Here is a 26,565-nt window from a genome sequence, read left to right as displayed (position 1 = left end):
ACCGGGGACGTCAGGAGCTTGGCACTGTCCCCATGACACGCCGGTACGGCTCCCTCCGCCACGGCGTCCCCCTCAGAGAGGCCGCCAGGGTCGCCGGCTGCCCCCACACAGGCACCGCGGGCTCCTTCGCCGGTGGAGGCCCAGCGCCGCGGGGCAGCCGGGCTCGGGGCCGCGCTGCTGCGGGCGGGGCCGGCGGGACACCCGCCCGGGGAGGAGCCCGTCTGGGGCTGCCTCGTAACCGGGCTGCGGCAGGAGGCCCCGGGCGAGCAGGGGACGGGCTGCGGCGACGGCCCCGCGCCACGAGCCCTCCCCAGCGGGGATGGGCGCCCGCAGCCCCAGCCCCGCTCTGCCGCCAGCTCCCGCCGGGCCCCGCCGCCCGCCCGCCCCCGGCCCGGCCCGGCCTCTCTCCTGCCCCGGCGCCGCATAGGGGAGGCCCGGGGCCGGCACCGACCCCCTGGGCCCCGGGGCAGCCTCGGGGCGGGGAACGGGGAACGGGGAGCGGCGGCCCCGGGCCCGGGCCGAGCCCCCACGCGGGGCCGCGCCCACGCGCTTCCGGCGGAAGCAGCAGGCCGCGTCCCGCGTTACCACGGCAACCGCGGCGGAAGGGGCGCGTTCCCTCCAAGTAAACATCCGCTCACGCACTTCCGGTGAAGAGCCCCGCCTTCCTCCTGCCTGAGGCACCTCTCGCTCTCGTGACCCGGAAGTCGCGCCGCTGTCCCAGAACTCCCTGCGCCAGCGCCCGGTCTAAACCCCGCCCCGTCCCACGTGATGCCCGCCGGCCGCGCGATTGGCTGCTCTCACCGGCGGCGCCATTTTGTGGCGGCCGCGCGCCGCGCTCCTCCGCCGGGCTGAGGCCTGCCCGGGGCGGCCCCCGCCATTGGCGCAGCGCCCCACGTGACCGCGGGGGCGCTCCGCCATTGGGCGCTGGCGCAACCGGCTCCGGGCCCGGCCCGGCCGTGTCGGGGGGAGACCCCGCTGTGGCGGCCGGGCCGGGCCCGGGAGCTCCGAGCTCGGCCCAGGGGGGGTCACGGCCCGCGGGGGCCATGCCCCGGCCTGCCCTCGGGGCGCCGGAGCAAAGGGGCCGGCTCCGCGGGGGAGGCGGGCCCCGGGCCCGACCGTTTACGCGCTCCCGCGTAACGCCCAGGAGACGTTTGTCTCCTCCGAGCTCCCGCTGCAGCTTTCCTCGCCAGCCCGTCTCCTCCATCCCAGCGCGCTCCTGCTGCTGGCCGCTGGGCAAGGGTGGCACCTGGGGGGCGTCCCCCCGTCCCCGCAAACCTCCCAGACCGTAAGTGACGGAGCCCTTGCCCGTCTCGGGCGCGTGACCCGGCGCGTGAAACGCCGGTGCTCGCTCAGGGTCAACATCTGTGACACAACCCACGTTTCCAGCCGTTGCACGCGGGAGCCTCTTCCACGGGGGCTCCGCAGCTCTCGGGATCTTGGACAATTCCCTTCGTAACAGCGCTTCGTGCTGTTCCGATCGCACCCCAGTCGGGCACGGCCGCTCGGGCAGCTGGCTCTCATGCCGTGTCATCTGCCCAGTCCTGCGACAGGCAAAGCTGGCGATGATATTTACATCTGCAGGCAGGACTGCACAGCTTCTGGCAGCCTTCCCAAGAGCTTCCTGATGGCGTGAGGCTGAGGGACCTGGGGTTGTTCAGCCTGGAGAAAAGGAGGCTGAGGGGAGACCTCATCGCTCTCTACAGCTGCCTGAAAGGAGGGGGTAGAGAGGTGGGGTCGGTCTCTTCTCCCAGGTAACAAGTGACAGGACGAGAGGAAATAGCCTCCAGTTGCGCCAGGGGAGGGTTAGACTGGAGATTAGGAAATTTTACTTCACCGAAAGGGTGGTCAAGCATTGGACCAGGCTGCGCAGGGCGGTGGTGGAGTCCCCATCCCTGGAGGTATTTAAAAGCCGTGTGGACGTGGTGCTCAGGGACATGGTGTAGTGGTGGGCTTGGCAGCGCTGGGTTAATGGTTGGACTCGATGATCTTAAAGGTCTTTTCCAACCTAAATGAAGTGAAAAATGAAATGAAACGATTCTATATGCAAACACCTTCTCACGACCTCGGTATCACAGTAACATTCATCATGTAAAACAGCAAAGCAGGTCTTGGGATATTCGAGAATTTTGTTTGGCTTAAAAATCCCCCAGCCCTTCTCCACCTGTGAGGCATTTGCTCGGACAATGGGATCTCCCACAGCGTGACCTCCTTGTGCACGGACCTCCCCGGCTTGGCAGGCAGGTCTTAGGCGCTGACAGCACTGCAGCCGCCAGATCTCTCAGCACTGTAATGCCACAAAACCACCACCAAAATGGAGGATATTGGTTAAAGTCAGCTGGAGAGAGACAGTCTTGTCAGGTGGCACCTCAGGGTGTTCCTGTGCCTATGCTAGGAGTAATTCCCAAATGGCACTCACGGCAGGATTTACCTTACCCCCAGCTTTGCTATTCCCTTTTCCCTTCTGGGTTGTCCCCCTTTACCAGCCTCATCCCCTCCCAAATAAAAATGCCACTCTTCATTATTTTTTCACATTCACAGAATCACAGAGTTGTTTAGGTTGGAAAAGACCTTTAAGACCATCAAGTCCAACCGTTAACTCAGCACTGCCAAGCCCACCACTACACCATGTCCCTGAGCACCTCATCCACACGGCTTTTAAATACCCCCAGGGATGGGGACTCCACCACTTCCCTGGGCAGCCTGTGCCAGTGCTGGACAACCCTTTCAGTGAAGATATTTTTCCTAATCTCCAATCTGAACCTCTCCTGATGCAACTTGAGGCCATTTCCTCTCGTCCTATGGCTTGTTACCTGGGAGAAGAGACCGACCCCACCTCTCTACCCCCTCCTTTCAGGCAGTTGTAGGGAGCGATGAGGTCTCCCCTCAGCCTCCTTTTCTCCAGGCTGAACAACCCCAGGTCCCTCAGCCGCTCCCCATCAGCCTTGTGCTCCAGACCCTTCCCCAGCTCCGTTGCCCTTCTCTGGACACGCTCCAGCCCCTCAATGTCTCTCTTGTGGTGAGGGGCCCAACACTGAACACAGCATTCGAGGTGCGGCCTCACCAGTGCCGAGCGCAGGGGCGTGGTCACTGCCCTGCTCCTGCTGGCCACACTACTGCTGATATAAAATATTACAAATTCATCCCAGTTTTGCTCTGCTTATACCCAAGTTTGGCTTTTCTGATATTACCAGAGTAATCTCAGTCTTGTCTGGAATGAGTGTTGTGGTTCCCTGGGCACTGTTGGTCGTGCAACACTCTTCTCTCCAGAAGGTCCCAGTCCCCCCTTTCCTCACCCAGGGGGTTCAGCTCCCCCATGACCACTGGCAAAGCCTAGCCGCCCACACAGCACTGCCTGCTGCTGCTGCCGCTTCCCTTGCCGGCATCCTGCACATCCAGCAATTCCTCCTGGCACCTCCCGTGGTTGAATTCGGGGAGCTTCACCTCCTTGTCAGGGACCGGTCTTCTGCCAGCAGCCGTAACAGCGTCCCTGTTACAGAAATCTGCTGAACGGTGGTTTTTTGTAGTAGTTTTAGAAAGAGAACGCTGCAGGGTTCCACGTGAGACATCCCCGCCTGCTTTTATAAGTGATAGCTGCAAAGTCTCATCAAAAAACAAAGTCCCCCTTCAATACTGTAGATTAGCAACGCACCCTAAAAATCTCTCTCCATTCAGAATTCTTAAATTAACAGTGGGAAAACCCCGAAAGCCAGGCACGCTGCCTGCATCAGGCAGAGCGAAGCACTCAGCCCGGTCCAGTGCCCCGAAGACCCGGGGGGATTCCTCCCGGCCTGGGCCTGGTGAGCAGCTGCTCCTTTGTTTGCGAGCGCAGCCCGCCCGCAGATGGACGGACCACGGAGTGTGACAACACGGACAATAATTTAAAATAGTTTAATGAGAAGACAGGAAAGACCGCAGTGATCAGGCACAGCCTGGCCAGAAAACGTACCGACCAGCTGCCTGCTCACACGCGGCTGCCCGTCCTTCCACCTTCGCTCCGTTCTCCCGTGCTTCCTCCTTTATCCACACTGATCCTTCCCCTTCCCTCGGCCTTTTCCCTGAAGCCTCCCAGACAATCCCAGCTTCCCCAGCAGGCGCCGCATACCGCGTTTTATACCCACTAATCCGCCTCCGCACGCCTTTCACAGCGTTTCTTCGCTCAGACCGCTTCAGTGTGTTTTGCTGCAGGGAGGAAGGTCCCGACTTCACCTCAACAGACGGAAGAGTCGCTGCTGACCTCCCGCTGACGATCAACTGTCTATCTGAATGACGATGGGCCAGATATCCTTACGCCGAGAGTAGCCCCCGAGCTCAAAGTTCTGGCATACGGAGTCCAACATGTGGTCGACAGTCCGCATCACCATTTTATACGCGTCATGCAGCGATACATAATTTGAATTAACGAGTTCGTGTCCTTCCACATTTCGCTTAGCGTCAGGGCTCCGGATCAGCTGTGCCCTCTGCGCCTCGTGGTGTACGGACGCCTCGGGGTGCGTCGCTTCCCTCTTCACCTCCGCAGCTGCATTTGAGGGTGGGGGTGCAGCCGTGGGTTCAAAAGACACCACAGGGGCGTGAAGTGCTTCTGACGTTCTCCCTTGGGACCCACCCTCGCTCTGAGGCTGGGGGGGCACAGTCTCCTGCTTTGCAGGAGGACAAAATGCCCCACACGTTCCCTTCGTGGGGTCATCTTCTGCCTCAGCACGAGGGAGAGTCACTGGGACAGCGGGTTCAGAAAGACAGCCCGTCCTGGAGGAACCCTGGAGAAACTCCAGCCTCTTGTTGGCGCAAGGCTTGTAAAGCCACATCATTCGCTTGGCTTTCCTGATGATTCGCCCTATTTGGGATTTTCGCTTTGCCAGCCTGTGAAGCATGGCCCGAGCCTTCCCATTAAGACGAACAATTTTATTAACTCTACGCTGATAACGAATCCTTTGCACGTGACAGTATTCGTGGTCCTTAAGTGCTGAGACACCAGCCGTGAGGTTCCTGCAGTAGTCGTGTTCGCTCAGAGGACACGGACAGGGGATGCAGCGCAAGAGCTGCGTCTCACTCATCACACAGTAGCAGTGGTCTTTCAAAATACTCTCATTCAGATCCTCAACGCACAGTTCCCTATTTCCCTGGGGAAACGTCACTTCTCCCAAGGTGCGTTGACTTTTTTGGGCGCTCCTCTGAAACCCCTCCCTAGGGTCACCACACAGACGCTCCTGAAGATCCGCCTTTTTGTTCTGCTGTTCCATCACTGCATGAAGCGGGAATCCTCTGCTTTGAGTTACATTTGCTGTGACCTCTTGTTCATCCTCTACTTCTCCTTCTTTCCCAGACCAGAAGACTGTCCGTGCCCGGCCTTGGCTTTCCACCAGCCCCACTCCTTTGCCAGCCGCCTCTGACGGCAACTCGCTCCTACCCCCGAGACACTTGAACTTGTTCAGCAGTCTTCTAGACCGGAGACGCCACTGCACGCAACGTCCTCCTGCCGAGAGAGGGTGGGGAAGAGTTTACCTTCTTCCTGGCTGGGGCACGGTGATGGGACAGGGAGAGGGGAACCGTGCTGAAAGGGGGGAGATGCTGACAGCCAGTAAGAAAAATCCATTCTCCTGAGTTCAGGGGTCACCTGGGCTCCACATGCCCAACCTCTGCCTGGATGGGCAGGAGAGTCAAGCCCTGCCCGGGGATGCTGCCTGCACAGGGGTGGGAGAAGCCCTGGCAGCAATGACCGGGTGCAGCACAGGCGGCTGCGGACAGGGGTGGGGCTGGAGCCCACCTCGGGCTCTTTGCTCCAGAGGCTGGTGGTGAGGAAGGGAGGGGACCAGGACTCACCTTGGCAGGGGGTCCGCGTCCTCTCCTCCAGGACACGGCGCCCACCAGCACCAGGCCACCAGCCTGAGGGAGGCTCCTCCAGCCAGCTCACGTCCCCGTTGTGTCCTGCAGGGAACCAAATGGATGTCACCTTCCTGGCGGGGGAAACCCTTGTGCTCCACAGCCACAGGGCCGGAGGAAGCCCTGTCCACCACCAGCAGCCAGAAAACCACAACCCTGCTCACGGGGGACTGAAGAGGGGGAGGATTCTCTGTGGGACGTGGGGGACGAGCAGCAGCAGATCGGCAACGTCTCTGCGGAGCTGCAGCCTTCGCGCGGGGAGACAGGCAGCCTCTGTTTCCCTCTGACGCTGCTGCTGCTCTGCGCGGGGAGGACTGCAGGGCCACGGGGAAACGGGGGAGATGCCTCAAAACAGGCAGCGAGGAGGGGGGGGATTTGGACAAGAGGGCAAGCGGGAACCCCAGAGACATGCTGGTCACAGCTACAGAGAAGAGGAGCTTGGGGTGGCCTTTGGAACATGCCACCACTCCCCGTCGAAGTAAGTGGTCCTACAGGGGTTGGATTGTTCCTGCTCACCTGGAGAGGGGCTGTCGGGTCCATCCCACCTCACTGGGCTCTGTGGTGTGCACACCCACGGCTCTTCCCCACGCTCCATCCGGTATAAAATGTCAGGTTTGGGGCCTGGGTAACCTGGGGGGTGGAGCAGAGCGTGTTGTTCTAACACAAACTGTAGGAATAAATTGTTAACACGAGAAAATAATGGTCTTCTCTGTGACACCCCAAGCTGCACTTCACCGTGACCAGAGGAGCCCAAGCAGAAACAACATCGAAAAGTGGAAAAAGGCAAGAGAGACATCAGAGCTGCTGCCAGAGATTAATTTATTCACAAGGACAACAGCAGAGCCCCGATGGGAGTATGGGGACCGGCTCCCAACTCCGTTGACAGGCTTTCCCAGCGAGGGATTACCTGCTGCTCTTCCTAGGAGCAGCTCCTGGGCGTGGGACGTCCTCCCAGGTGCCCGGCTCAGACCCTTTATGCAGGTAATCAGAGATCTCCGTCCTGTCCTGGTGGCAGCGGGCAAGTCCTCTGAAGGGACCTCGCTGGTTCAGGGAGCTCTGCTGTCCTCCGACAAGTCCGCTCCCCTGCACCTAGCCTGGTTTGTGCTACTCCTGCCCCGCTACAGCTTGAGCACCCAGGGGAGGGGACAGAGTCATTGGCCGATGGCCAGGACACCTGACAGGTCCTTGCCTGACCTCGGGGCCGGCAGCTCACCGGCGGTTACATTTTCAGAGGACGGCCATCAGCTCAGAGAGACCCAAATGCTGCGTTTGGGTCTCCCAAAGAGTCTGCAGGACACCCAGGACTGCAGGCGCTCGGAGCAGTTATCCCGACCCTGCGGCCACAGTTCAAAAGACGCGGATCAGCCCCTTAAAGCGCTGGAAGCAGCACAGTTCTGATGGATTCAAATACGACGGAAGGCCCCCTGCCCCTGCCGTGCCCCCCTGGAGTTAAAACCGCAGGTTTACCCAGGGATGTCAAGAGCTTGTAGTTGTCCAGCATGACGCTGCGGTACAGCTCCCTCTGCCCCTCCGCAATGGCGTCCCACTCTGCGCGGCTCAGATAGACAGCGATGTCCTCGAAGGTCACCGGTTCCTGCCACACAAGGATTGCACCCTCGTTCACGCGTGGAGTGGAGCGTGACCGTGGAGCGGTCAGAGCCGCGGGGAAGAAAGATTTCATTTAGGTTTTCTTTTCCAGGTGCTATTTCCACCCCCGGGAAAGCTACCAAAACGTGACATTTAGAGTGCCGACGGCCAGCGCTTCCCCAGGAGGCCTGGGGAGCCCCCGTGCACCCTGGGGGGCGGGAATTATGGATCTTCAGAGAACGACACCTCGGCGAGACGTTGCCTGGAGCTCAGGTCTGAGCCTTTCAGGGCAGCCCACGGTGACCCCCCGTGGCCCACCCCACCGACGCCCCAGGGATAGCTGCCGTCGGGCAGGCAGGAAGGGGCTCTGGCTTCTCTCAGCCACGTGGCTGTCGAAGGAGAGGTATGACAGGGACGGTTGGAGGGGGGCCATGTCACGGCGGGGGGAGCACTGCAGAGGGTTGGGGGGGCACAGGGGGGGCTGCAGGGGGGCAACGTCACGGAGGGACCGGAGCGGAAATGTCATGGGGGGCTGGGAGGGGAATAATTTGGTAATTCCAGAGAGATCCCAGCTGGCGGCTGCTGGGGGGGAGCAGCAGGAACCGCCCCGGAGAGGCGCGAGGGGGGCGGGGCGCTGCGCAGAGCAGGGCATCGAGGGGCCCGGTGGCGGGGAGGGCAGGGCGGGCCGGGCCACCCTCCCTCCGCCAGCGCCCGGCTCCTACCTGCGTCTGCCCCGCCATGGTGCCCGGGGGAGGCCCTGCCGGGGGCCCGCTCCCCTCCGGGGGGATCCGCTCCCCGCCGGGCCGCCGCCTGGGGCCTCAGAGCGGCGCTTCCGGTGCTACGGCGGCCGCAGGCTCCGTGCCGGAAGTAGGCCGCGTGACGTGGTGCCCCAGAAGCGGCAGCGCGATTTCCGCGCGGGCATCCTCTCCCGCCGTCGCTCCTCCACGCGCTTCCGGCCGGAGCCCCGCCTCTCCCGGAAGTGGCCAGCGCCGACCGGAAGTGTGTCCGGCGCGCACGTGACCCGCCGCCGCTACCCAAAGGGGCGGGGCCGGGCCGCGTTCCACGTGATGAGCGCGGTGATGCCGGCGCCGCCATTTTGAGCACCGCCCCCCCCACCACGTGATCGGCAGCGGCGCCGCCATTGGTCCGTCGGGGCGGCCGCGGGGAGGCGGCGGTGTGGGGCGACTTCCGGTGCGGCCTCCTCAGCCGCGGCGCCGCCCGGGTTTTACCTGAGTGCTAATTATTTAGCACGCGTTAATTAGCAATCCTGTTCTGTGGTCATGGCTGCTAATTATTGCTTTATGGTGAATACCCTCAGTCAGGCTGCAGACCACACCAAGCTGGGCGGGAGTGTTGATCTGCTGGAGGGGAGGAAGGCTCTGCAGAGGGACCTGGACAGGCTGGATCCATGGGCTGGGGCCAATTGTACGAGGTTCAACAAGGCTCAGTGCCGGGTCCTGCACTTGGGCCACAGCAACCCCATGCAACGCTACAGGCGTGGGGAAGAGTGGCTGGAGAGCTGCCCGGAGGAAAAGGACCTGGGGGTGTTGGTCGACAGCCGCCTGAACATGAGCCAGCAGTGTGCCCAGGTGGCCAAGAAAGCCAATGGCATCCTGGCTTGTATCAGCAATAGTGTGGCCAGCAGGAGCAGGGCAGTGACCGTGCCCCTGTGCTCGGCACTGGTGAGGCCGCACCTCGAATGCTGTGTTCAGTGTTGGGCCCCTCACCACAAGAGAGACATGGAGGGGCTGGAGCGTGTCCAGAGAAGGGCAACGGAGCTGGGGAAGGGTCTGGAGCACAAGGCTGATGGGGAGCGGCTGAGGGAGCTGGGGTGGCTTAGCCTGGAGGCTAAGCAACCAGCGCTCAGGAAGGCGGGCACGGCTCCCCAGCACAACCCCTGCGTGCAGCGGCACCCCGGCAAGGCCAGGGAGGTGCAGGGGCTCACCCTGACCCACTGCCAGCGCCTGCTGAGCCACAGCAATGCTTTCACCTTAAAAAAACCCTATTGACAGGGCCACCCCGCCTGTAATCATAGAATCATAGAATTGCAGAATTATTTAGGTTGGAAAAGACCCTTAAGACCATCAAGTCCAACCGTTAACCCAGCACTGCCAAGCCCACCACTACACCATGTCCCTGAGCACCTCATCCACACGGCTTTTAAATACCCCCAGGGATGGGGACTCCACCACTGCCCTGGGCAGCCTGTGCCAGTGCTTGGCAACCCTTTCGGTGAAGACATTTTTCCTCATATCCAGTCTAAACCTCCCCTGGCACAACTTGAGGCCATTTCCTCTCGTCCTGTCACTTGTTACCTGGGAGAAGAGACCGACCCCACCTCTCTACCCCCTCCTTTCAGGCAGTTGTAGAGAGCGATGAGGTCTCCCCTCAGCCTCCTTTTCTCCAGGCTGAACAACCCCAGGTCCCTCAGCCGCTCTCCACATGAACACAGAACTCTTTGCCTCCTCCTCCTCCTTCACCAGGATTTCTGGCTATTTTTCAGGTAAAGTTTACCTGGGTTGCAGAGCTCTCCCGTGCGGGGATGGTTTTGCAGCATCCGCTGGTTACACAGAGGCAGTGGAAAGGCTCCAGTCACCCTCCCGCTCCCTCTGCTCTGGGAACCGGGCCGTGTTCTCTGCTTACGCCTCACGACAGCTGTCCTGGTTTCGGCCGGGACAGAGTTAATTTTCTTCCTAGAAGCTGGTACAGTGCTGTGGTTTGGATTTAGGATGAGAACAATGTGATAACACGCTGATGTTTTGGCTGTTGCTAAGCGGTGTTTACACCGGTCAAGGACTTTGCAGCTTCCCAGGCTCTGCCGGGCGCACAAGAAGCTGGGAGGGGGCACAGCCAAACTGGCCCGAGGGCTATTCCATACCATAGGGCGTCACGCCCAGTATAGAAACCGGGGAAGAGGAGGGAAGGGGGGGGACATTCGGAGTGATGGCGTTTGTCTTCCCAAGTCACCGTTACGCGTGCTGGAGCCCTGCTTTCCTGGAGATGGCTGCACACCCGCCTGCCCATGGGAAGCGGGGAAGGAATCCCTTGTTTTGCTTCGCTTGCGTGCGCAGCTTTTGCTTTCCGTATTGAACTGTCTTTATCTCAGCCCACGCGTGTTCTCACTTTTACCCTTCCGATCCTCTCCCCGATCCCACCGGGGGGGAGCGAGCGAGCGGCTGGGTGGGGCCGAGTTGCTGGTTGGGGTTAAACCACGACAACGGCTCTGTCTGCGCCGTAGCCCCCGCTGCACAGCTCCTCTTTACCCCGTCACAGCAGGACCCTGACTGGGCGCCGGTGGCGGGAGACTGGAGCATCCCCGCGGTGCCGAGCTCCAGCCCTGGCTCCACGGGGGATGGTGTTTAATGGCCGCACCCCCTTCTTTCCATCTGCGCCCCACTCGGCCCCGTCCTTGGGTCCCCTAATAGCACGATTGCCACCAGCTCTGCCTTCAGGGAGCAGCCACTAGATGGACCTCAGGATTCAGTGTTCTCACATGAGAAATGAGAGCGTTTTTGAGCCCCCAGCCTTACCGGAGGTGCAGCTACTTCATGAAGAGCCTTTATATTTTGGTGTGTGGAGACCCAACCTGGCAACTTTGAAGCCAAAACTTGTTCTAGTAAAAGCCTCTTGGGTCTGATGAACCAGGAAAACTGGCGGCCCTGCTCTTGTGCGGAGGAGGAAGACAGAGCTGATGTGTTGGCTGTGGGCATGGAGCAGTGGGGAGAAGAAGTACCCAACTAAAACGCATCCCCTAGGGAGGAGGTGATATTTTTCCGTCCTTGCCCATTTCTGTCATTATTGTGCAGCTTCTGCTTTGGAGAGCAGGACCGGCTCCTCAGTGACAGCCGATACGAGGCTGTTTGTTCAGCACAGCTGATTTGCAATTCAGAGAGATCTCTTCCCACACACGGTCTCTCTAACATGCCCTGATGCACTTCACAGGCAACGGTTAAACTCCAGCCGCTGTATCTGGAGAAGAAAAACCATAACCATCAGAAGCTGCAAAATTCAAACTCCAGGACCAAGTGCCCGGGTGCCTTCGGTAAATTGTTTTAAATTCTGCTACCGTTATTCCAGGGGGAGGAAAAAAACCAACCCAAAAGACTGTTATACCTGCTTTTAGGGTGTGGGTTATGATTTTCATGAATAAGGAGTAGTGGCTTGGCCAATATTTCTTTCCAAATGAGAACTGAAACTCAACAGAGATGGAAATTTTGATTGCATTTCTGTAGCGGTAGTTTATCAGCCTCCTGGTTTTCAAGTTTGTCTGTACTGGTAGTACACACGCGTCATTAGAGGAACATTAACTTCTCATGGTTATCTGCACCCTACGAGTATCTGGGTCAAAGGAATGCGAAAGCAGTGCTCTGTCCTGCCTGACTGTTTTTAGAAGGAAATGCCTTTATTTTAACTCCAATGAAGTTTTAAAAGCTATTTTCCTCTAAACTTGTCACGAGTCTTTCACATACTTTCTGATTATTTAAGCCATTTTTAATTCTTTGCTTATTTTGCAGAAGGGAAATTAGAATAGAAACAGAGTAGAATAGAGTAGAGTAGAATAGTTGTGTTGGAAGGGACCTACCACGATCATCTCGTCCAACTGCCTGGCCACTTCAGGGCTGCCCGCATCTTGCAGGATTTAGAAATGTCCCAGTTTTTGTTTTAATTACGGTTTGTGCTGTCCGTTAGTTTTACGACGGCGTCCCCCCGTTGCGGCGAGGGCTGTAGCTGGTTCCTTACGCCGCTGGTTTTCACTGTGACGCTGAGCCCCGGGAGGGTCAGGCGGAGGGCGATCGGTCCCCGCTGCCCAGGGCACTCGGCGGGGACTGCGCTGGGGGTGTCCTGGGCCACGGGCAGGGGAAGGGCATCCTCCCTCTCGGAGGGCTGCGGGCTGTTTAGGGAGGGTGAGCCGGAGGTGAGGAAGGGCAGCTGCCCTTTGGGCAAAAGCTGAGGTTATCTGTGCTTCCCTTCGCCTGCGCTGAGCTTCGTTATCTGCAATAACGAGCTCGCTGCATCCACGGGAAAAGCCTGTTCGCGGCACCTTTGGGAGAGGGCTCGCACCCTGGGCTGGTTTCCTGCCGAGCCACCGGGCTGGACTTTCCCCGGCTCAGGAGACGTCTCCAGCGCAGGCATCAAGCACCCCAGCGCTGTTCCCAGAGCCGCCGCGGGCGCTGGCCCCAGCCACGGCCCCGCACAGACCCGTCGCTTGCCCGCTCTGCCGCGGATCCCTCCGGAAGGACCCCCCTCCTGTATCCTGGTGCTTTGCTGATGCTCTCGGCTCTGCGGAGCCTTTGGCTGACCCTCGAGGCATCTGTGGCTCTGGCGAGGTTGCTGTAATGAAACCGCGTTGCCCAGGGAACCCGGAGGAGCTGGGAGGAGGTGGCTGTTGTCTCCCGTGCCCGTGCCCCTGGACCAGCACTGCAGGGCAGAGCTGGAAGCCCCGAGCCAGCAGGGAGAGACCCCAGTGCCCCAGGCATTGATGCAGAGGCCCTGCCGGAGCGCCCAGGCTGTCTGCGGGGGTCCTCCCTCATCTCAGTGACCTGGGGAGGAAAACAAAACGTCCCTTGCCCGGCTGACCCCAGCTGCAGCTCCCTGATGGACACCGGCCGCTGGGGAAGGGTGACGGGTCCCAGCACCGTGCGCCGGGGCAGGCACCGCTTTGGCCTGGGAACAGCGCAGCTCCCACAGCCGCCCTCGCGTGCCTGGCCCGGCGGCGAAGGGCTTTCACCGCCTCTTCTCTCCCCAACCGGCCCTCGTGTCTCCATCACGCGTGACAAGCAAGCGTTCGGTGGCTTCGCCAAGAGCGGCGGCGGCAGCGGCTGCATGGAGAGCGGTAAATCGGGGTGCGCGGGGCTGCGCGGGGCACTGCGGTGGGACGGTGCCAGGCCAGGAACGGTGGGTTTGAAGTATTTTAGTTTATAATCTCCCTTGGAAATGCGCGGTAATTACACGAGGACTCCCCGGGCTGGAGAGCGGCACGTGTCCGTGGAGCAGAGCGCTCCGTGTGCCAGACGGACGTGGACACGCTGGAGCGAAGGGCTGCGAAGACGACCGGGGCATGGAAGCATCTGACAGGCGGGGAGAGGCTGGGAGAGCTGGAGAGGAGGAGGCTGAGGGGAATCCTGTCCTCACCTGACGGAGAACAAGTGGTGCCCGGTGCCGGGACGAGAGGGGGTGGGCACAAACGGAAACGTGAAATTCCATTTAAACATCGGGAAACTTTTTCGCTGTGAGGGTGACCGAGTGCTGGCCCAGGCTGCCCAGAGAGGCGGTGGAGTCTCCATCCCTGGAGGTGTCCAAAACCCATCTGGACACGGTCCTGGGCAACCAGCTCTGGGGGACCCTGCTTGAGCAGGGCTTGGACCAGACGATCGCCAGAGGACCCTGCCAGCCTCAACGTTCCTGTGACTCCGTGATTCATAAATACAGCAAAATACGGAAATCAGGAAGAATAAGGACAATCAGGAAAAACAGAGCAAGGACGAAGAGAATTATCCCGCCGCCCACAATTATCCTGCGTGGCGTAGCTCTGGACCACTCCCTCGTTTTCCTCTCTGCTTTGTACCTCCCCAGGTGATACTCCACTTTCTCTTCCGTTAAACTGGGCTCCAGGTACATGTCGTTGCTGTACCACTTGCCCCCGTTCTCCCGCACCATGCGGTAGACCATCCCCATCAGCTTGGTGACCTGCTGGTCCCGTTCCGCACCGACTGCTCTGTTGTTGAAGCCGCAGTACCTGCTCCCGCACTGCAGGATCAGGTCCTGGAGCGCTCCGTTGCTGCAATACCGCAGGTAATCGTGCAGCGACCTCCCTGCCAGGTCTTCTGCGTGGGTGAGGACGACGATCGTGTGCCTCAAAACGTCAACTCCAAAAATGTCCTGCAGCCTCTGCACGGCCTCCTTGTCCTCCTTGATGAATTGGCCCAGCTTGGCTACCAGCAGCAGCGCGTGGGGGCCCGGGGAGGACAGCCTGACGCAACGGGTAATTTCTTTGTACACCTCGCTGATGGCAGCTCTTGGATCAAAAATATCGGCCGTGTCAATGACCGTGATGTCCTCACCATCGCAGCGCCCTCGTGCTCGCGCGCAGCTCACGGTCACCGGCTTGGTCGCGAGCTCGGACTTGAACACGCGTTCTCCGAGGAGGGTGTTCCCGGTGGTGCTCTTCCCTGCCCCGCTCTTCCCGACCAGGAGGAGCCTCATCCCCGAGCCCCTGCCGTCCCCGGGCGGCACGGGGATGGGAGCGTGCCGGATGGCCACGGCCATGCTGCACAGACAAAAGCAGATGCGCGTCTCCCGTTAGCACCACGGTGCTGCCTGCGCCGCGTCCCTGGGGTGTCCGCACGGGCTGTGCTCCCCAGGAGACCCTCCCCGGTGCCTGGAGGGGCCGCGGACACCGGTAGCATCCTCCAGGCACCCCCTCTCGCACAGCCCGCGCCCCCCGCGTCTTCCTGCCTGCAAAACAGGCGCCGCACCGGCTTTGTGCAGGCAGGATTTCGGCAGGGAGAGACCAGCTCCCTCCCTGCACGGCTCTTCTGGCTGCCCGGGCACGCCTGGACTCCCGTCCTCCCCGCAAAAAAGCTTCCAGCCAGCATAAAGCCTCGCACGTCTCCCTCCCCTGCCCCTCCAGCCCGGTACCTTTGCGCTGCCTGGCTGGGGCCAGCGCCGAGGCTGGAGTTCCCCGGTGCGGCCGCAGAGCTCGTCCCGTCTCCTCGTGCCTCTCCGCCGGCGCACGGAGCGAGGCCGGATGGGGTCTTGCTCTGCCCGTGGGAGCAAGGCTTGGCCCAGGGCTCGGGCTCCTTCCTGGGCGAGCGGGCAGAGGGCTGGGGGCTGGCAGAGCCCGCGTCCCCTTGGAGCCGCCGGGAAGCGCCCGTGCGCGGCGACGGCAGCGGCAGCCTGCGGCGACGTCCTCCCGCCGCAGCTGGGGCGGCACGCGGACCCTTCGTGGTGGCACCGGCTCCTCCCGCACGGGGCTGCCGAAATGCTGCCGGGGCTGCGGGAAGACGGGCCTTAAAAAGGCAGGGCCGGAGCATGCGGCAGACGCGGGGGGGGCTCACCAGCCACCCCCCTTCCTGCCTGCCCCTCGCGTATCGTGACCCTACGCCGACCACAAACCTCCGGCCCGCGGCCGCACGTCCGACGTTACCGTTAGAAGCAAAAGCAGCGGGGCGGGCAGGACCGGCGTGCCCTGCTGTCCTGGCTCACTCCTGGCACCTCTGCTCGCCGCCGTCGGTGCCCGTGCCGTGCTCCCGGCGCCGCCGTCGGTGCCGGCCCCGGCCCCGGCCCCGGCCCAGCACGCGCCGCAGCAGCCCCGCTGTCCTCGGAGCCGTACCCCAAGGGACGGGCTGCTCCGGGAGGACGCCCCGAGGGAGGGATGCTCGGTGCCGTGCCCTGGTGCCCACAGGGGCGGGAGGGGACAGGGGACGCGCCGCTTCGGGACCTTTGCTTCGGGAGCGGTTCGGGTCAGCGGAAAGCAGGCCGGGTGGAAAGAGCAGCCCGTGACGGTGCTCCCACGGGGCTGCCCCACCGGAGCTGCTCCGGCTCGAGTTCCCCGTGGGTGCCGCACGTCCCTGGGGGGTGAGCGGCGCTGCCGCGGGGCCGGGGCGGCTCTGCAGCCGCGCAGGGCTGTGCCGCTCCAGCACGGCTCTGCCGGGCGGCCGCCGCGTGGGCTGACGTCTCCCCAGCGAGCCGTTTCCCACCGGGGAGGAGATGTGCTCCGGGGTCCCTGGATGCCGCTCTCCGCGCGCGGGGTCTCGCGCGTCCCGGGCCCCCCCCGCCCCCCGCCCGCGGCTCCGCTGGCCCGGCAGGATGTGGGTGTCCCGGCCAGGTGCAGCAAAAGCACCGAACCACGCAAAAATGGGGAAGAGGCCGAGTTTCAGCCCTTGTTACTGGAAACGAAGGGGGTGGGAAGGAGAAAGCAAGACCTCGCCCACGCGCGGGATCCCAGCGCGGCCGAGCTGGGGCGGCGTCGTCACGTCGGCGGGGCAGGTGTCCCGTCCTGTGACGCCGAGGTTTTCCCCCGAAACCTCCCTGGGGTCTCAGATGTTTGTGACTTCTGCGGCCGGGGGACCTTCCCCCGTTCCCATCCAGGCAGGCGTGACCCACCCGTCCTGCCTCTCCGTGGCCCCCCCCCGCCTCCGTGGCTCGCTGGGACCTGCCGCGGGGACGTGGATGCTTGGAGGGACCAGGACGCGCTGGCACCAGCCCTGGTCCCCGGTGCCTGCCTGGGCCCGCTCTCCAGCCGCCCCCGTTACCTGCTTGACTCCGGTACCCGACAGCCCCGGTACCCGACAGCCCCGGTACCCGTCTGCCGGGGCACCGCGGGCCCGGGGAGGCAGCACGGGCTGCAGACCCCCGGAGCGGAGCCTCAGCACTCAGCGTCGGCACGGGGAACAGCAGGGTTGGGACACAGGGACATGGGGACCCGGGACGTCGGGACACCATGCGTCAGGGACGTCGGGACCTGGGACACGAGGACGTCGGGACCTGGGACATGGGGACGTCGGGACACAGGGACATGGGGACCCAGGGACCTCAGAGACGAAGGGATCCAGGGACTAAGGGATCCCGAGGATCCAGCAGCTCCAGAGATCAAGGGCCACACGGTCCCAGGGACCCAGAGATCCCAGGGACGCCAGGGCCCCCAGGACGTGGGGCTGCCCCCCGACACGCGTACGACCCTGGCTGCCGGTGCTGCTGCGGTGGTTCTACCCGCCGGCGAGGGCAGAGCCCGGCAGCAACGAGGGACGGGGCAGGGACGGGAGGCACCGGGCTGGGGCCGTGCTGGGACGGCAACCGTGCCGCCTGGGTTTGCGGGGCAGAGACAACCGTAGGGCACCGGGACGTGCCGCAAAGGAAGCCTCGTGCCCGCTGCAGCCCACGCGCCGGCAGCAGAGCTTTGGCCACGCTCCCCACGCCGGTGGCAAACACCCCGTGCCTGCCACGTAAGCCGCGCTGGGACCCCCCTCTGGCACGTTATCCTCGAAACGCCAGTGACGAGCGGTGTTCCAGGCAGCGCCAAGCACGAGGAGGATTTCCTGGGTGCTCAGGGCCGGCAGCGGGGTGCGGCAGGGGCCGGCGGCAGGGGCCGGGCTTGCAGCACAGCCCAGGCTCACCACGCTGGCCAGCAGCCCCGGCCTGAGCCCGTGGAGTGGGCCCCAAGCTCGCGCACGGCTTGCGTTGGGGGTTTCCCTGCTCCTGGCCACCCCTCGTCCCAGTTGCAGCCCTCCCTTGGGACGGCGGAGGTGCGGCACACGCTCTGCCGATCCCCGGCGCGGGATCCGGCCGAGCCCCGTGGCAGCCACAGCCGGTGAGCCGGGCAAGGAGAGGCTGGGGTGGGCGCCGGCGAGGGGCTCGCTGAGGAGGGCGAGCCGGGGTCTGGCTCCGGCACTGTCCCCCCCCGCTGCCCTGCGACGCCCGGGGCCTTCGCTCCAACGTGGTTCCCGGCTTGACCGCACATCGTGAACCACAAACACGGAATATAACTTGAGCTTTACGCTAAATACGCGTTCTCGTGGTTGCATTTGCTCTCCCGGAGATCCCGGCTGGGTCAGAGCACCGGCGGGAGGGCTGGCGCAGCCCCCCCAGCTCTGCTCCGCGCGCCCGGCCCGGGGACGGGCTGACCCGGGGGTGCAGGGACCTGGAGGGGCTCCCCGCGCTCCAGAAGCTCCCAGCGAGATGGAGACGCGGGATTTTCCGAGCTTAATTCGTTTAATGATACACATCAAAGTACCTGCATTTCCACACAGCAGCGGCAAAGGAAGCGGCGGGGGGACGGGGCGGCGCGGGGGGGCCCGGGGCGGGCACCCGCACGGGGCTTCGCTTCTCGTCTGAGGGTACCGGAGCTGAGGGGAAGCTCGCGGGCAGCGCGGCGCCGGCCAGCAACCCGCAGCCGCGGGGGCCGAGCCCGGCCGGTGGCCGACGCCGAGACGACGCCGTGCAGAGCGATGCGTTCGGGGGAAGAACACCCCTGGGTTGGGAAAATGCATTTCTGCTGCTCCGGCTCGTTGTTACCCACGTGGAGCATCCTGCCCGGGGACGGGCAGCGCCGCCGGCGCCGCTGCCGGTGTGGGGCGAAGGCCGGGGCGTCGCGAAGCGCCACGCGTCCGCCCCGCGGGGACGCTCGCCCCGCACGCTTGTCCTGGAGCCCGCGGCTGGCCCACGGCATCGCAGGAGGGGTGACAGGAGGGTGCGGGCAGCTCTGTGGGAGGGAGCCCCGGCCCCCCTCCCTCAGGATTCGGCAGCGGCTGGGACGCTGCTGTCACCAGGAGCCGGGCCCGTGCCGCGTGCCGGTCCCCGCCGGCGCGGCAGAGAAGGGCAGTTTTCCCGTCCCGGCTGCGGCTCACCTCTCCCAGCCAGGCTCTGGCTCTCGGCCGCGGTTCGGCGCCAGCACATCTCCGGAGCGGAGCCTTCCCACCTGCCGGGTGCTCGCCGTCCTCCCCGCCGCCCCAACCCCGCACCTTCCCGGCTGGGCGCTCCCCGCCGCCTCAGGGCTCTCCTTCGGCTCCTCGCCGCCGGCACCGCGCCGGGACCTCTCTGCTGCCTGGGCCGGGGGTCTCCGCCTCGCCGCAGCGGGGTGCAGCCCCCCGCCTCGCCGCGGTCCCTCCTCTGTGCCGGAGCTGCTGCCGGTGGGGAAGCAGTCTCCACCCTCGAGCTTTGTGTTTCGTTTTATTTTATTCTTATTTTGTGCGATTTCTGTGCCGGCGGGGGCTCTCCGCACGGCCGGGGCGAGCCGCTGCCTCCTCCTCTTCGTGCCCCTCTCCCTGGCAGCGCGGCGGTGCGGCTCCTTGCCTGCAAAACGCGACGTGTGGCCGGCGGCTGCTGGGGTCCGGCTCCGCTCTGGCATTCGCAGCCGTCATTCCCTGGGCGAGCAAGCACAGCAGAGGTTACCCCGCGCCGGCACCCGGCACAGCGGCCACGTGGGGAAGGCGAGTGGGTTCACCGCGCCGGACCGCAGCCACGCCAGCCGGGGCAGGGGAGGGGAACGCGTGGGGATGCCCTGGGGAAACGTCCCTCCTCCTCCTCCTCCTCCTCCTCCATGGTCTCTGGCCCCAGCCCAGGGGGTTGAAGCTGCGGCGCAAGGCTGCGCTGCCGGGCGGAGGGGAGGAAGGGCTCCCAGGGAACCACGCGGGCTGCGCGAGGCTCCTCCTGGCGCGGGGGCCGGGGGGGCCGGAGGCTCCTGGTGCTGGCGGGAGCGGCCTCGTGACCGTCAGGAGAAAAACCCCAGCAGAAGGACGAGGGGCGGGAAGCGGGCAAGGAGCACGGCCGGGGGGGTTCCCAGGCCGAGCCGGGGCTGCCGGCGCCCCGTCACGCCGGGCACGGCCGCCGGTGGCCAGGCTGGGCTGTGGGCCCCAAGCAGGCGTGCCGGCGGCTCCCTGTGCCGTGCCGACGGCGCCGTCCCGTGCCCCAAAACCCTGGGGAAGCGTCTAGTGAGCCCCGGCTCCCCGGGGACCGAACTCCCCGTTGCAGGCGGGAGTGCCGGGTGCTCCCGCAGCCCTGGGGGGGAACCGGCTGCGGGGGCGGCGGGGGGAGAGCCCCGGCGGGGCAGCCCCAAAGGCAGGGGGGCGGCACGGGCACCGCCGGGACCCGTGGTTGGAGGGAGGCCGGCACGGGCAGGGGGTGCCGAGGCGCGGGGGTCTCACGTGAGGGCGGCCTCGGCCCCGTGGGCGCGCTGGTGCGCGGTGAGGTTGACCTTCTGGGCGAAGCTCTCGCCGCACTGGGCGCAGGCGAAGGGGGCCTCACCGGCGTGGGTGCGCCGGTGGATCTTCAGGGAGCCCTTCTGGCCGAAGGTCTTGCCGCAGTCGGGGCAGGCGAAGGGCCGCTCCCCGCCGTGGCTGCGCTGGTGGGCGGCCAGGCCGCTCCTGCAGCCGAAGCCCTTCCCGCACCGGGCGCAGGCGAAGGGGCCGCCGGCTGCCTCATGCGGCTCCGGCGAGCGGCTGCCCCCGGGCCGGACCTCGGCGGCGGTGCCGGGCCGGTCCTCGGCGTGGGTGCGCTGGTGGTTGAGGAGGAAGCGCTGCTCGCGGAAGCGCTTCCCGCAGCGCTGGCAGGAGAAGGGCTTCTCGCCGCTGTGGATGCGCTGGTGGGTGAGCAGGTTCTGCTTGAGGCTGAAGCTCTTCTGGCAGACGCCGCACTGGTAGGGACGCTCCCCGGTGTGGATGCGCTGGTGGATGATGAGGTTGTGCTTGAGGCTGAAGGCTTTGCCGCACTCGGCGCAGATGAAGGCGCGTTCCCCGGCGTGGTGCTTCTGGTGCCGGGCGAGGCTGGGCTGCTGGCCGAAGCATTCCCCGCAGAGGATGCACTTGAACTCCTTCCCCGCCTCCTCCTCCGCCTGGCTGTGGATCACCAGCGCCTTCTCGTCCCCCAGCCCCTCCTCGCCGCCCGGGAAGGCGAAGGGGCTCTCGCCCGCGGGCGAAGCCAGGTCCGTCATGGGCGCCCGCTGCCAGGCTCACGGCGCCCGCGTCCCTGGGGAGCGCAGACGGGGACGGCTGCAGCTCCCGGCACCGGCCCCGGCGCCTCCGGGGACCGGTCGGACCGGGGTACGCCGGGGCTGCCGGCACCCGCCGACCCCCCGGGGCGCTCCCCCCCACCCCCGCCCACCCCCGCCCGCGTCCGGCTCCCGGGCCGGGGCGGCGGGGGCTCCCCGAGGGGGCCGCGGCAGCGCGGATGAGGAGCCCCGAGGACGAAGGTGCCGGGGCTCGGCCTCGACCGCAGCGGGAACGCGGGCGCGTGCCGGGCCGGGGCCTCGTGGGCCAGAGCTGGCAGCGGCCTCCCCGCGAGGCGCAGGCAGGGGCGGCAGCTGCCCACGGGCAGGGAGCGGGGCCGGGGCGGGGGGGGGGGGGGGGGGGCGGCGGGGACCCCCCGCCGCGGCCCCGGGAGGGAGCCGGGCTGCGCCGCACTGCGCCGGGCCGGGCCGGGCCGGGCCGAAAGCGGCCGAGCCGGGCCGAGCCCAGCCGGGCCGAGCCGCCGTTACCGGCGCCGGGCTCCGCGGGTGCGGCCCGGGCCGCTCTGGGGCTCCCCCGGCGCATCCCGACCCGGCGGGTCCCGCGCCCGTCCCGCTCCCTGCGCGGCGGGGCCGGGCCGGGCCGCAGCCGCCGCGGGCCCGGGCGGGGGCCCTCCGGGGCGCAGGGGGGGTGGGGGGGGGTCCCCGGCCCCGCTCCCCCCACCCCCCACCCCCGCCCCCCCCCTCCCGGGGCCGCCCCGTCCCCCCGCCCCAGCGCGGCCCCCGGCGCTGACCTGCCCCGAGCCGCCGCCGCGCCGCGTCCCGCCGGCCCCGCCCGGCCCCGCCCGCTGACGCACCGGCGCCCGTCACCGCGGCCTTGCGGCGGCTGCGCCCGGGAAGGGGCCGGAGGGCGGCGGAGCCGGGCCCGGCAGCAGCGTCCCCGTCCGTGTCCCCGTCCCCCCCCCACCCCCCCCCTCCGGGCTGGGGCCCGGCGCGACGGCCACCCGGGCGGGGGGACACCCTGCCCCCAGGGACGCGTGTCCCTGCCCCGTGTGTCCCCCCCCCCCCCCGCGCCCAGGATCGGGCCCAAATTGCCCCAAAACCAGAGGAACCGGCCCGGCTGCCCGAGCCGGCGGGGCCGGCGGGACGGGGAGCGCCGGGGGCCCAAACCGGAGCGGGCCCAAACCGGAGGGGCCCCGCACCGCGGCCCCCGCCGGGCCCTGGCGCTGCCGTCGCTGGATAAGAACGGCCGAAGCCCCCGGGTCCTGGCCCCAGCCCCCCGTGCCCCCCCCCGCCTTGAGCTCGCCCTGGGCTGGGACCTGGGTGCCCCCGGCCGGGGCCAGGGGCGCTCCGCCACGTGCCCGGCCGGCGGCACGCGGTGCCCCCGGCGTGCCGAGCACACGGGCTGCGAGCCCGCGGGTGACTCCGGCACGCGGCAAGGCTGCCGAGCGCCCACGCCGCGGTTCGGGGCCGTTTGCACGGGGAGGAGCCCCCCTCGCGCTGGCCGGGCTCCCTGGGCGTGCGTGGCACTGCCGCCACGGCCGGGGGACCCTTGTCCGGCACGCGGCGTGGCCGGCGTGGCCGTCTCCGGGGCCAGGACACCCCGGCGGTGCTGAGTCATCCCGGCCCGCATGGGAGCAGCGGCTTCCTCCAGGCCGGGGTGGGCTCGTGCGTGCCGGGCTGCCCGTGCCAGCGGGCAAGTGCCCACCAGCGGGACCGGGGGGCCCCAACGCAGCCCCCGGCGCAGGGACTTGCCAGACAGTGCCAGAGAGAGCCGCCGGCCGTCCCCGGGAGCGCCGGGGTGCGTTTTGGTGGCTGCACGGCAGATGTGACGGTGACCCCGGCACAAAGCTGGCCGTGCCACCGGTCCTTCAGCCGTCCCTGCCGAGCCACAGGCTGGTTGTGACCACGGTGCTGCGGTGCGGAGCCCACCACGCAGAGCCCGGGGCTGCCCTTGCCGGGCACTGTGGTCGGGCACCGGGGGCCGTGCAGTGCCCGGCTCGGGGGCCGTGCTGGTGCTGAGCTCCCACCGCGGATGGGGACGAGGCGTTTCTGCCCGTCGCGGTCCCACGGCATCCCCAGCTGCCGCAGCAGGCGGCCGGCACCGCCGAGAGCTCCTGCTTGGCACAAGCACCTCCAGGCCATGACCAACGCCAGCGCCGCGCAGACCCCGGTGTCCGGGAGAGGCTCGGCGGCCGCAGAGCGCCTTGGAGGGCACCGGGCCCAGCACCGGCTGCGTGGCACGGCTGGGACAGCCCGGGGCACCCGCCAGCCGTGCTCGGCGCAGCGGCTCTCTGCAGGCTGCAGCTTGCCGGCGCTCGGCAGCCGGGCAGCGCGCTCGGCTGGGATGCCCGTCGGCAGAGATTGGTATCGCTCCGTTGCCCGGACCTGCCGCGCCAGGGCCAGGCGATGCCAAAGCACCGGCCCCGTCCACGCCTGCCTTCCCAGAGCCTCTGCCGAAGCCAGGAGCTGGCAGGCGGGGCTGCCTGGGGGGCAACTGGGGACGTGTCCCCTTCCCAAGGGGACCGTGACCGCGGGTGCCGGAGCCGGCCGGGTTTGACGTCGCAGGGCCGGGGGGCACAGCCGGGACGTGGCGGGGAAGCCACAGCGCTGGTGTTGCTCCCTTTCTGGTGGGAGGTGGTGGAGCCGGGGGCTGCCGGGGGACAGGACAGGGGACATCTGTCCCCGAGCGGTGACAGGGGGACGGCAAGGGGCCGCCTCAGCTCCGTGTCCTCACCGGAGCGCGGCAAGCGGCAGGGCTGGGCGCAGCTCGTGGCAAAAGCGTCTGCGGCCCTGGGCGCGGGGGCCGGGGTCGTGCCGGTGCTGAGGGGCCGGGGAGACCCATCCCCGCGGCAGGGCCCCCGGCGCGGTCGCTGCTCCCTCTGGAAACGCGCCCGTCTCCGCAGAAGGGCGAGGGCGTCCAGGCCCTCCCGGCACCGGCACCGGGGCGGCAGAGCCATCACGATGCCGGCCGCGGCGGCACAGGGAGGAGCTGTTGGAAACGGCTGGATTCGTCACCGCCGCTGAACCGGCGGCGGCTCTGGCACAGCCACGGGGCTGGGCCGGGGGTGTTCGCCGGCTGGGGGAGGGTGTGCCCCTCCCCACATCGCCCTGAGCCATGGGTATAGGCGTGTGTTTGGGAGTGGAAGGGCAGTGGGGTAGGAGCTGTGGGGCAGGAGCTGTGGGGTAGGAGCAGTGGGGCAGGAGCTGTGGGGCAGGAGCTGTGGGGTAGGAGCAGTGGGGTAGGAGCTGTGGGGTAGGAGCAGTGGGGCAGGAGCTGTGGGGTAGGAGCAGTGGGGTAGGAGCAGTGGGGCAGGAGCTGTGGGGCAGGAGCTGTGGGGTAGGAGCAGTGGGGTAGGAGCTGTGGGGTAGGAGCAGTGGGGTAGGAGCAGTGGGCCAGGAGCAGTGGGGTAGAAGCAGTGGGGCAGGAGCAGTGGGGCAGGAGCTGTGGGGCAGGAGCTGTGGGGTAGGAGCAGTGGGGTAGGAGCTGTGGGGTAGGAGCAGTGGGCCAGGAGCAGTGGGGCAGGAGCTGTGGGCCAGGAGCTGTGGGGTAGAAGCAGTGGGGCAGGAGCTGTGGGGCAGGAGCTGTGGGGTAGGAGCAGTGGGGCAGGAGCTGTGGGGCAGGAGCTGTGGGGCAGGAGCTGTGGGGTAGAAGCAGTGGGGCAGGAGCAGTGGGGCAGGAGCAGTGGGGCAGGAGCTGTGGGCCAGGAGCTGTGGGGTAGAAGCAGTGGGGCAGGAGCTGTGGGGCAGGAGCTGTGGGGCAGGAGCTGTTAGCAGCTGAGAGGGGGGCGCGGTCGGGAGCAGGGCGGGGGGGGGGGGGGGTTAAGGACGAGATGTTTCTCCCAAAAGAACGTGAACAAAGCGGCCAAACCCGGGATGGTTCCGGGAGAGCCCCAAGGATGAAGGGACGCCCCAACGGCCCTGAGAACGACGGGACCCGCAGTGACCAGGGGAGGGGGACGGCGGCGGGGGGGGGATCGCGACCACCGACCCAACCGGGGGGCGAAAGGGCTGCGTGCGCCCCCCCCGCCCGTGCGCGGCGAATGAAAACCACGCCGCGGCGTTAAACGGAGAGACAGTTCGGACGAACGGAAGACGAGGACGCCGAGTGAGCGCGGGGACGGTGCGTTCGGCAGGCGCGGCGCCCGAGCGCCGTGGGGGAGATTCCCCGCCTCGCGCCCTGCGCGGGGTAAAACGGCGTCTCCTCTCCAAACGCCTCCGTGCTCCGGGCGTTGTTTTACACCGAGGCAGCGCCCGCGTGCGCCCCAGGCGTCGTTCGGTGAAGGGCTTGGGCCAGGAGTTGGTTTGGAGCCCGGAGCCGGTGACGTTGGCAAAGGGTTCCTCCCTGGAGGGGTCCGGCGGTGGACGTCGCCGGCGACGCCGCCCGACGCAGCCCCGCGCGGGAGCTCTCCCGGCCCCCGCGAACTCCCAGAGCCTCGGCCGCGGTGGCACGGCAGAGGCCCGATGCCCCCGATGGGCTTTTTCCGCGGCCGCCCCGACCCCAGCTGCAGGAGCGCGTCGGCAAGCGGCTTTGCCAGCAGCTCGACCATGAATTAAACCGCAACAAAACGAGAGGAGCAAAGCGGCCGCGGGGACGAACGACCGGCACGGCGGCCGGGGCTGGCCGGCGCGGCGGCTCCTCTGGGACCGCGTCCACAGCGCCCCGCGACGCCGTCCCTGCCGTCGCCCTCCGCGAGGGCCCTGGGGCCGCGCGGCCCCGGTGCCGCGGCCGGCCCTGGCACGTGGCGCGCGCGCGCCAAGCCGCGGCGCGGTGCCGCGCCAACCGGCAGGCGCCGAGACGCCGCCGGCTCGGCCGGGGGAGGAGGCGTGCGGCCCGGGGATGCGGCTCCTGCCCTGAAGAGCTCGGGGCTGAGCCAGAAGTTCACCGGCCTTCACCGGAGCCTGAGCTCAGGCCTGGATTTAAGCTCAAGGCAGCCCCCGGCGTCCCAGCCCGGCCCCGGCCCCCAGGCCGGGCTCAGCCCCCGGCGCGGCCCCGACGCTTCCCAGGACAGAGGAGGCAGGAGCCTGCTGTGAGAAAGCTTTTATTTTAAATAACCTCAAAAAAATAGAATTGCGAGGACCTGAAACGCTGCTGGAGCGGAGCGGGGGGAGGAGGACGGCGCGTCTGCCCCGGGGGCAGCCGGCGAGGGGGCACGGGGGCGGACGCCCGCCCCAGCCTGCCAGACTCGGGGTGCCGGGACCCCCCGGCCAGGCGGCTCCCACCCGGCTGCTTCGTCGGCTCGGGGCGTCCCCGCCCCGGCCCAAGCTCCAGTCGTGACCGTCCCGGCGTCCCCTCGGCTGCCGCCCCGGCCGCCGGCGGGTGCCAAAGCCTCTCCTTACGCTGCGCCCCTTAGGATACACCCCCAAACGGACGCGAGTAGCCGGGCGCCGGCGGCACCGGCCTCCGGTAACACCGTCCCGTGTTTCCAAGGAAGGGCTTTGCGCAGCGGCGGCAGCCGCGACGCTCCGCGGCCAGATGCGGTGAGACACGGCGCCGCGGCCGGGGCCGAGGACCGGGACGGGACGACGGTTTCCCTCGGACGCAGCAGCCGAGATCCGCTTCCCCTTTCGGATACGGCGCGCGCCGAAGCCGGGACGGCTCCCGGGCGCCCAGGTCCCCTTCCTAAAGCTCTGCCCCGCCGGCCCTTCCCCAGCCGCCCGAC

General features: G+C 66.7%; 3 protein-coding genes and 1 long non-coding RNA gene across 7 annotated transcripts; 1 reads left to right on the top strand and 3 right to left on the bottom strand.

Annotated features, from left to right (window-relative positions):
- The first annotated feature begins 1,006 nt into the window (after window positions 1-1,006).
- Window positions 1,007-5,978, top strand: LOC142405176 (uncharacterized). Its single transcript, XR_012774083.1, has 3 exons — window positions 1,007-1,285; window positions 5,321-5,483; window positions 5,849-5,978. It is a non-coding gene; the product is annotated as an uncharacterized LOC142405176 (long non-coding RNA).
- LOC142405165 (uncharacterized) lies at window positions 3,872-8,500 on the bottom strand. Of its 2 annotated transcripts, XM_075492128.1 has the most exons (5): window positions 8,187-8,500; window positions 7,345-7,471; window positions 6,394-6,507; window positions 5,818-5,922; window positions 3,872-5,470 (listed from the first exon to the last, which is right to left on the bottom strand). In XM_075492128.1, the coding sequence occupies exons 1-5, from the start codon at window positions 8,202-8,204 to the stop codon at window positions 4,248-4,250; spliced, it is 1,587 nt and encodes a 528-aa protein (XP_075348243.1). In that variant the 5' UTR covers window positions 8,205-8,500; the 3' UTR covers window positions 3,872-4,247. The 2 variants fall into 2 exon arrangements, with proteins under 2 accessions (XP_075348243.1, XP_075348242.1); XM_075492127.1 differs by lacking the exon at window positions 8,187-8,500 and having other exon boundaries at window positions 7,345-8,173.
- Window positions 8,501-11,607: 3,107 nt separating this feature from the next.
- LOC142405169 (GTPase IMAP family member 5-like) lies at window positions 11,608-15,744 on the bottom strand. Of its 3 annotated transcripts, XR_012774082.1 has the most exons (4): window positions 15,103-15,744; window positions 14,201-14,731; window positions 12,047-13,866; window positions 11,608-11,659 (listed from the first exon to the last, which is right to left on the bottom strand). XR_012774082.1 is itself a non-coding variant. In XM_075492137.1 (3 exons), exons 1-3 carry the CDS (start codon window positions 15,495-15,497, stop codon window positions 13,593-13,595), a joined length of 1,200 nt encoding a protein of 399 aa, XP_075348252.1. In that variant the 5' UTR covers window positions 15,498-15,744; the 3' UTR covers window positions 11,845-13,592. The 3 variants fall into 3 exon arrangements, 2 of the variants coding, with proteins under 2 accessions (XP_075348252.1, XP_075348251.1); XM_075492137.1 differs by lacking the exon at window positions 11,608-11,659 and having other exon boundaries at window positions 11,845-13,866; XM_075492136.1 differs by lacking the exon at window positions 11,608-11,659 and having other exon boundaries at window positions 13,723-14,731.
- Window positions 15,745-18,510: 2,766 nt separating this feature from the next.
- On the bottom strand, window positions 18,511-21,843 carry LOC142405173 (uncharacterized). Its single transcript, XM_075492142.1, has 3 exons — window positions 21,697-21,843; window positions 20,106-20,925; window positions 18,511-19,325 (listed from the first exon to the last, which is right to left on the bottom strand). The coding sequence occupies exons 2-3, from the start codon at window positions 20,888-20,890 to the stop codon at window positions 19,319-19,321; spliced, it is 792 nt and encodes a 263-aa protein (XP_075348257.1). The 5' UTR covers window positions 20,891-20,925; window positions 21,697-21,843; the 3' UTR covers window positions 18,511-19,318.
- Between the last annotated feature and the right edge of the window lie 4,722 nt (window positions 21,844-26,565).

Source organism: Mycteria americana, chromosome 2, assembly GCF_035582795.1.
Source record: "Mycteria americana isolate JAX WOST 10 ecotype Jacksonville Zoo and Gardens chromosome 2, USCA_MyAme_1.0, whole genome shotgun sequence".
NCBI classification, from domain to species: Eukaryota; Metazoa; Chordata; class Aves; order Ciconiiformes; family Ciconiidae; genus Mycteria; species Mycteria americana.
Note: the sequence above shows the minus strand (reverse complement) of the source record. Positions and strands in the feature narration are given on the sequence as shown.

Excerpts from the sequence above, each read along its gene's own strand:
- LOC142405165 (XM_075492127.1), bottom strand. The coding sequence starts at position 7,558 with ATGAAATCTTTCTTCCCCGCGGCTCTGACCGCTCCACGGTCACGCTCC. Across the intron at positions 6,508-7,344 it reads CAAGCTCTTGACATCCCTGG|GTTACCCAGGCCCCAAACCT; the intron begins GTAAACCTGCGG and ends TCCACCCCCCAG. Across the intron at positions 5,923-6,393 it reads ACCCGACAGCCCCTCTCCAG|GACACAACGGGGACGTGAGC; the intron begins GTGAGCAGGAAC and ends GGTTCCCTGCAG.
- LOC142405169 (XM_075492136.1), bottom strand. The coding sequence starts at position 15,497 with ATGCTCCGGCCCTGCCTTTTTAAGGCCCGTCTTCCCGCAGCCCCGGCA. Across the intron at positions 14,732-15,102 it reads CCCAGCCAGGCAGCGCAAAG|CATGGCCGTGGCCATCCGGC; the intron begins GTACCGGGCTGG and ends TTGTCTGTGCAG.
- LOC142405173 (XM_075492142.1), bottom strand. The coding sequence starts at position 20,890 with ATGACGGACCTGGCTTCGCCCGCGGGCGAGAGCCCCTTCGCCTTCCCG.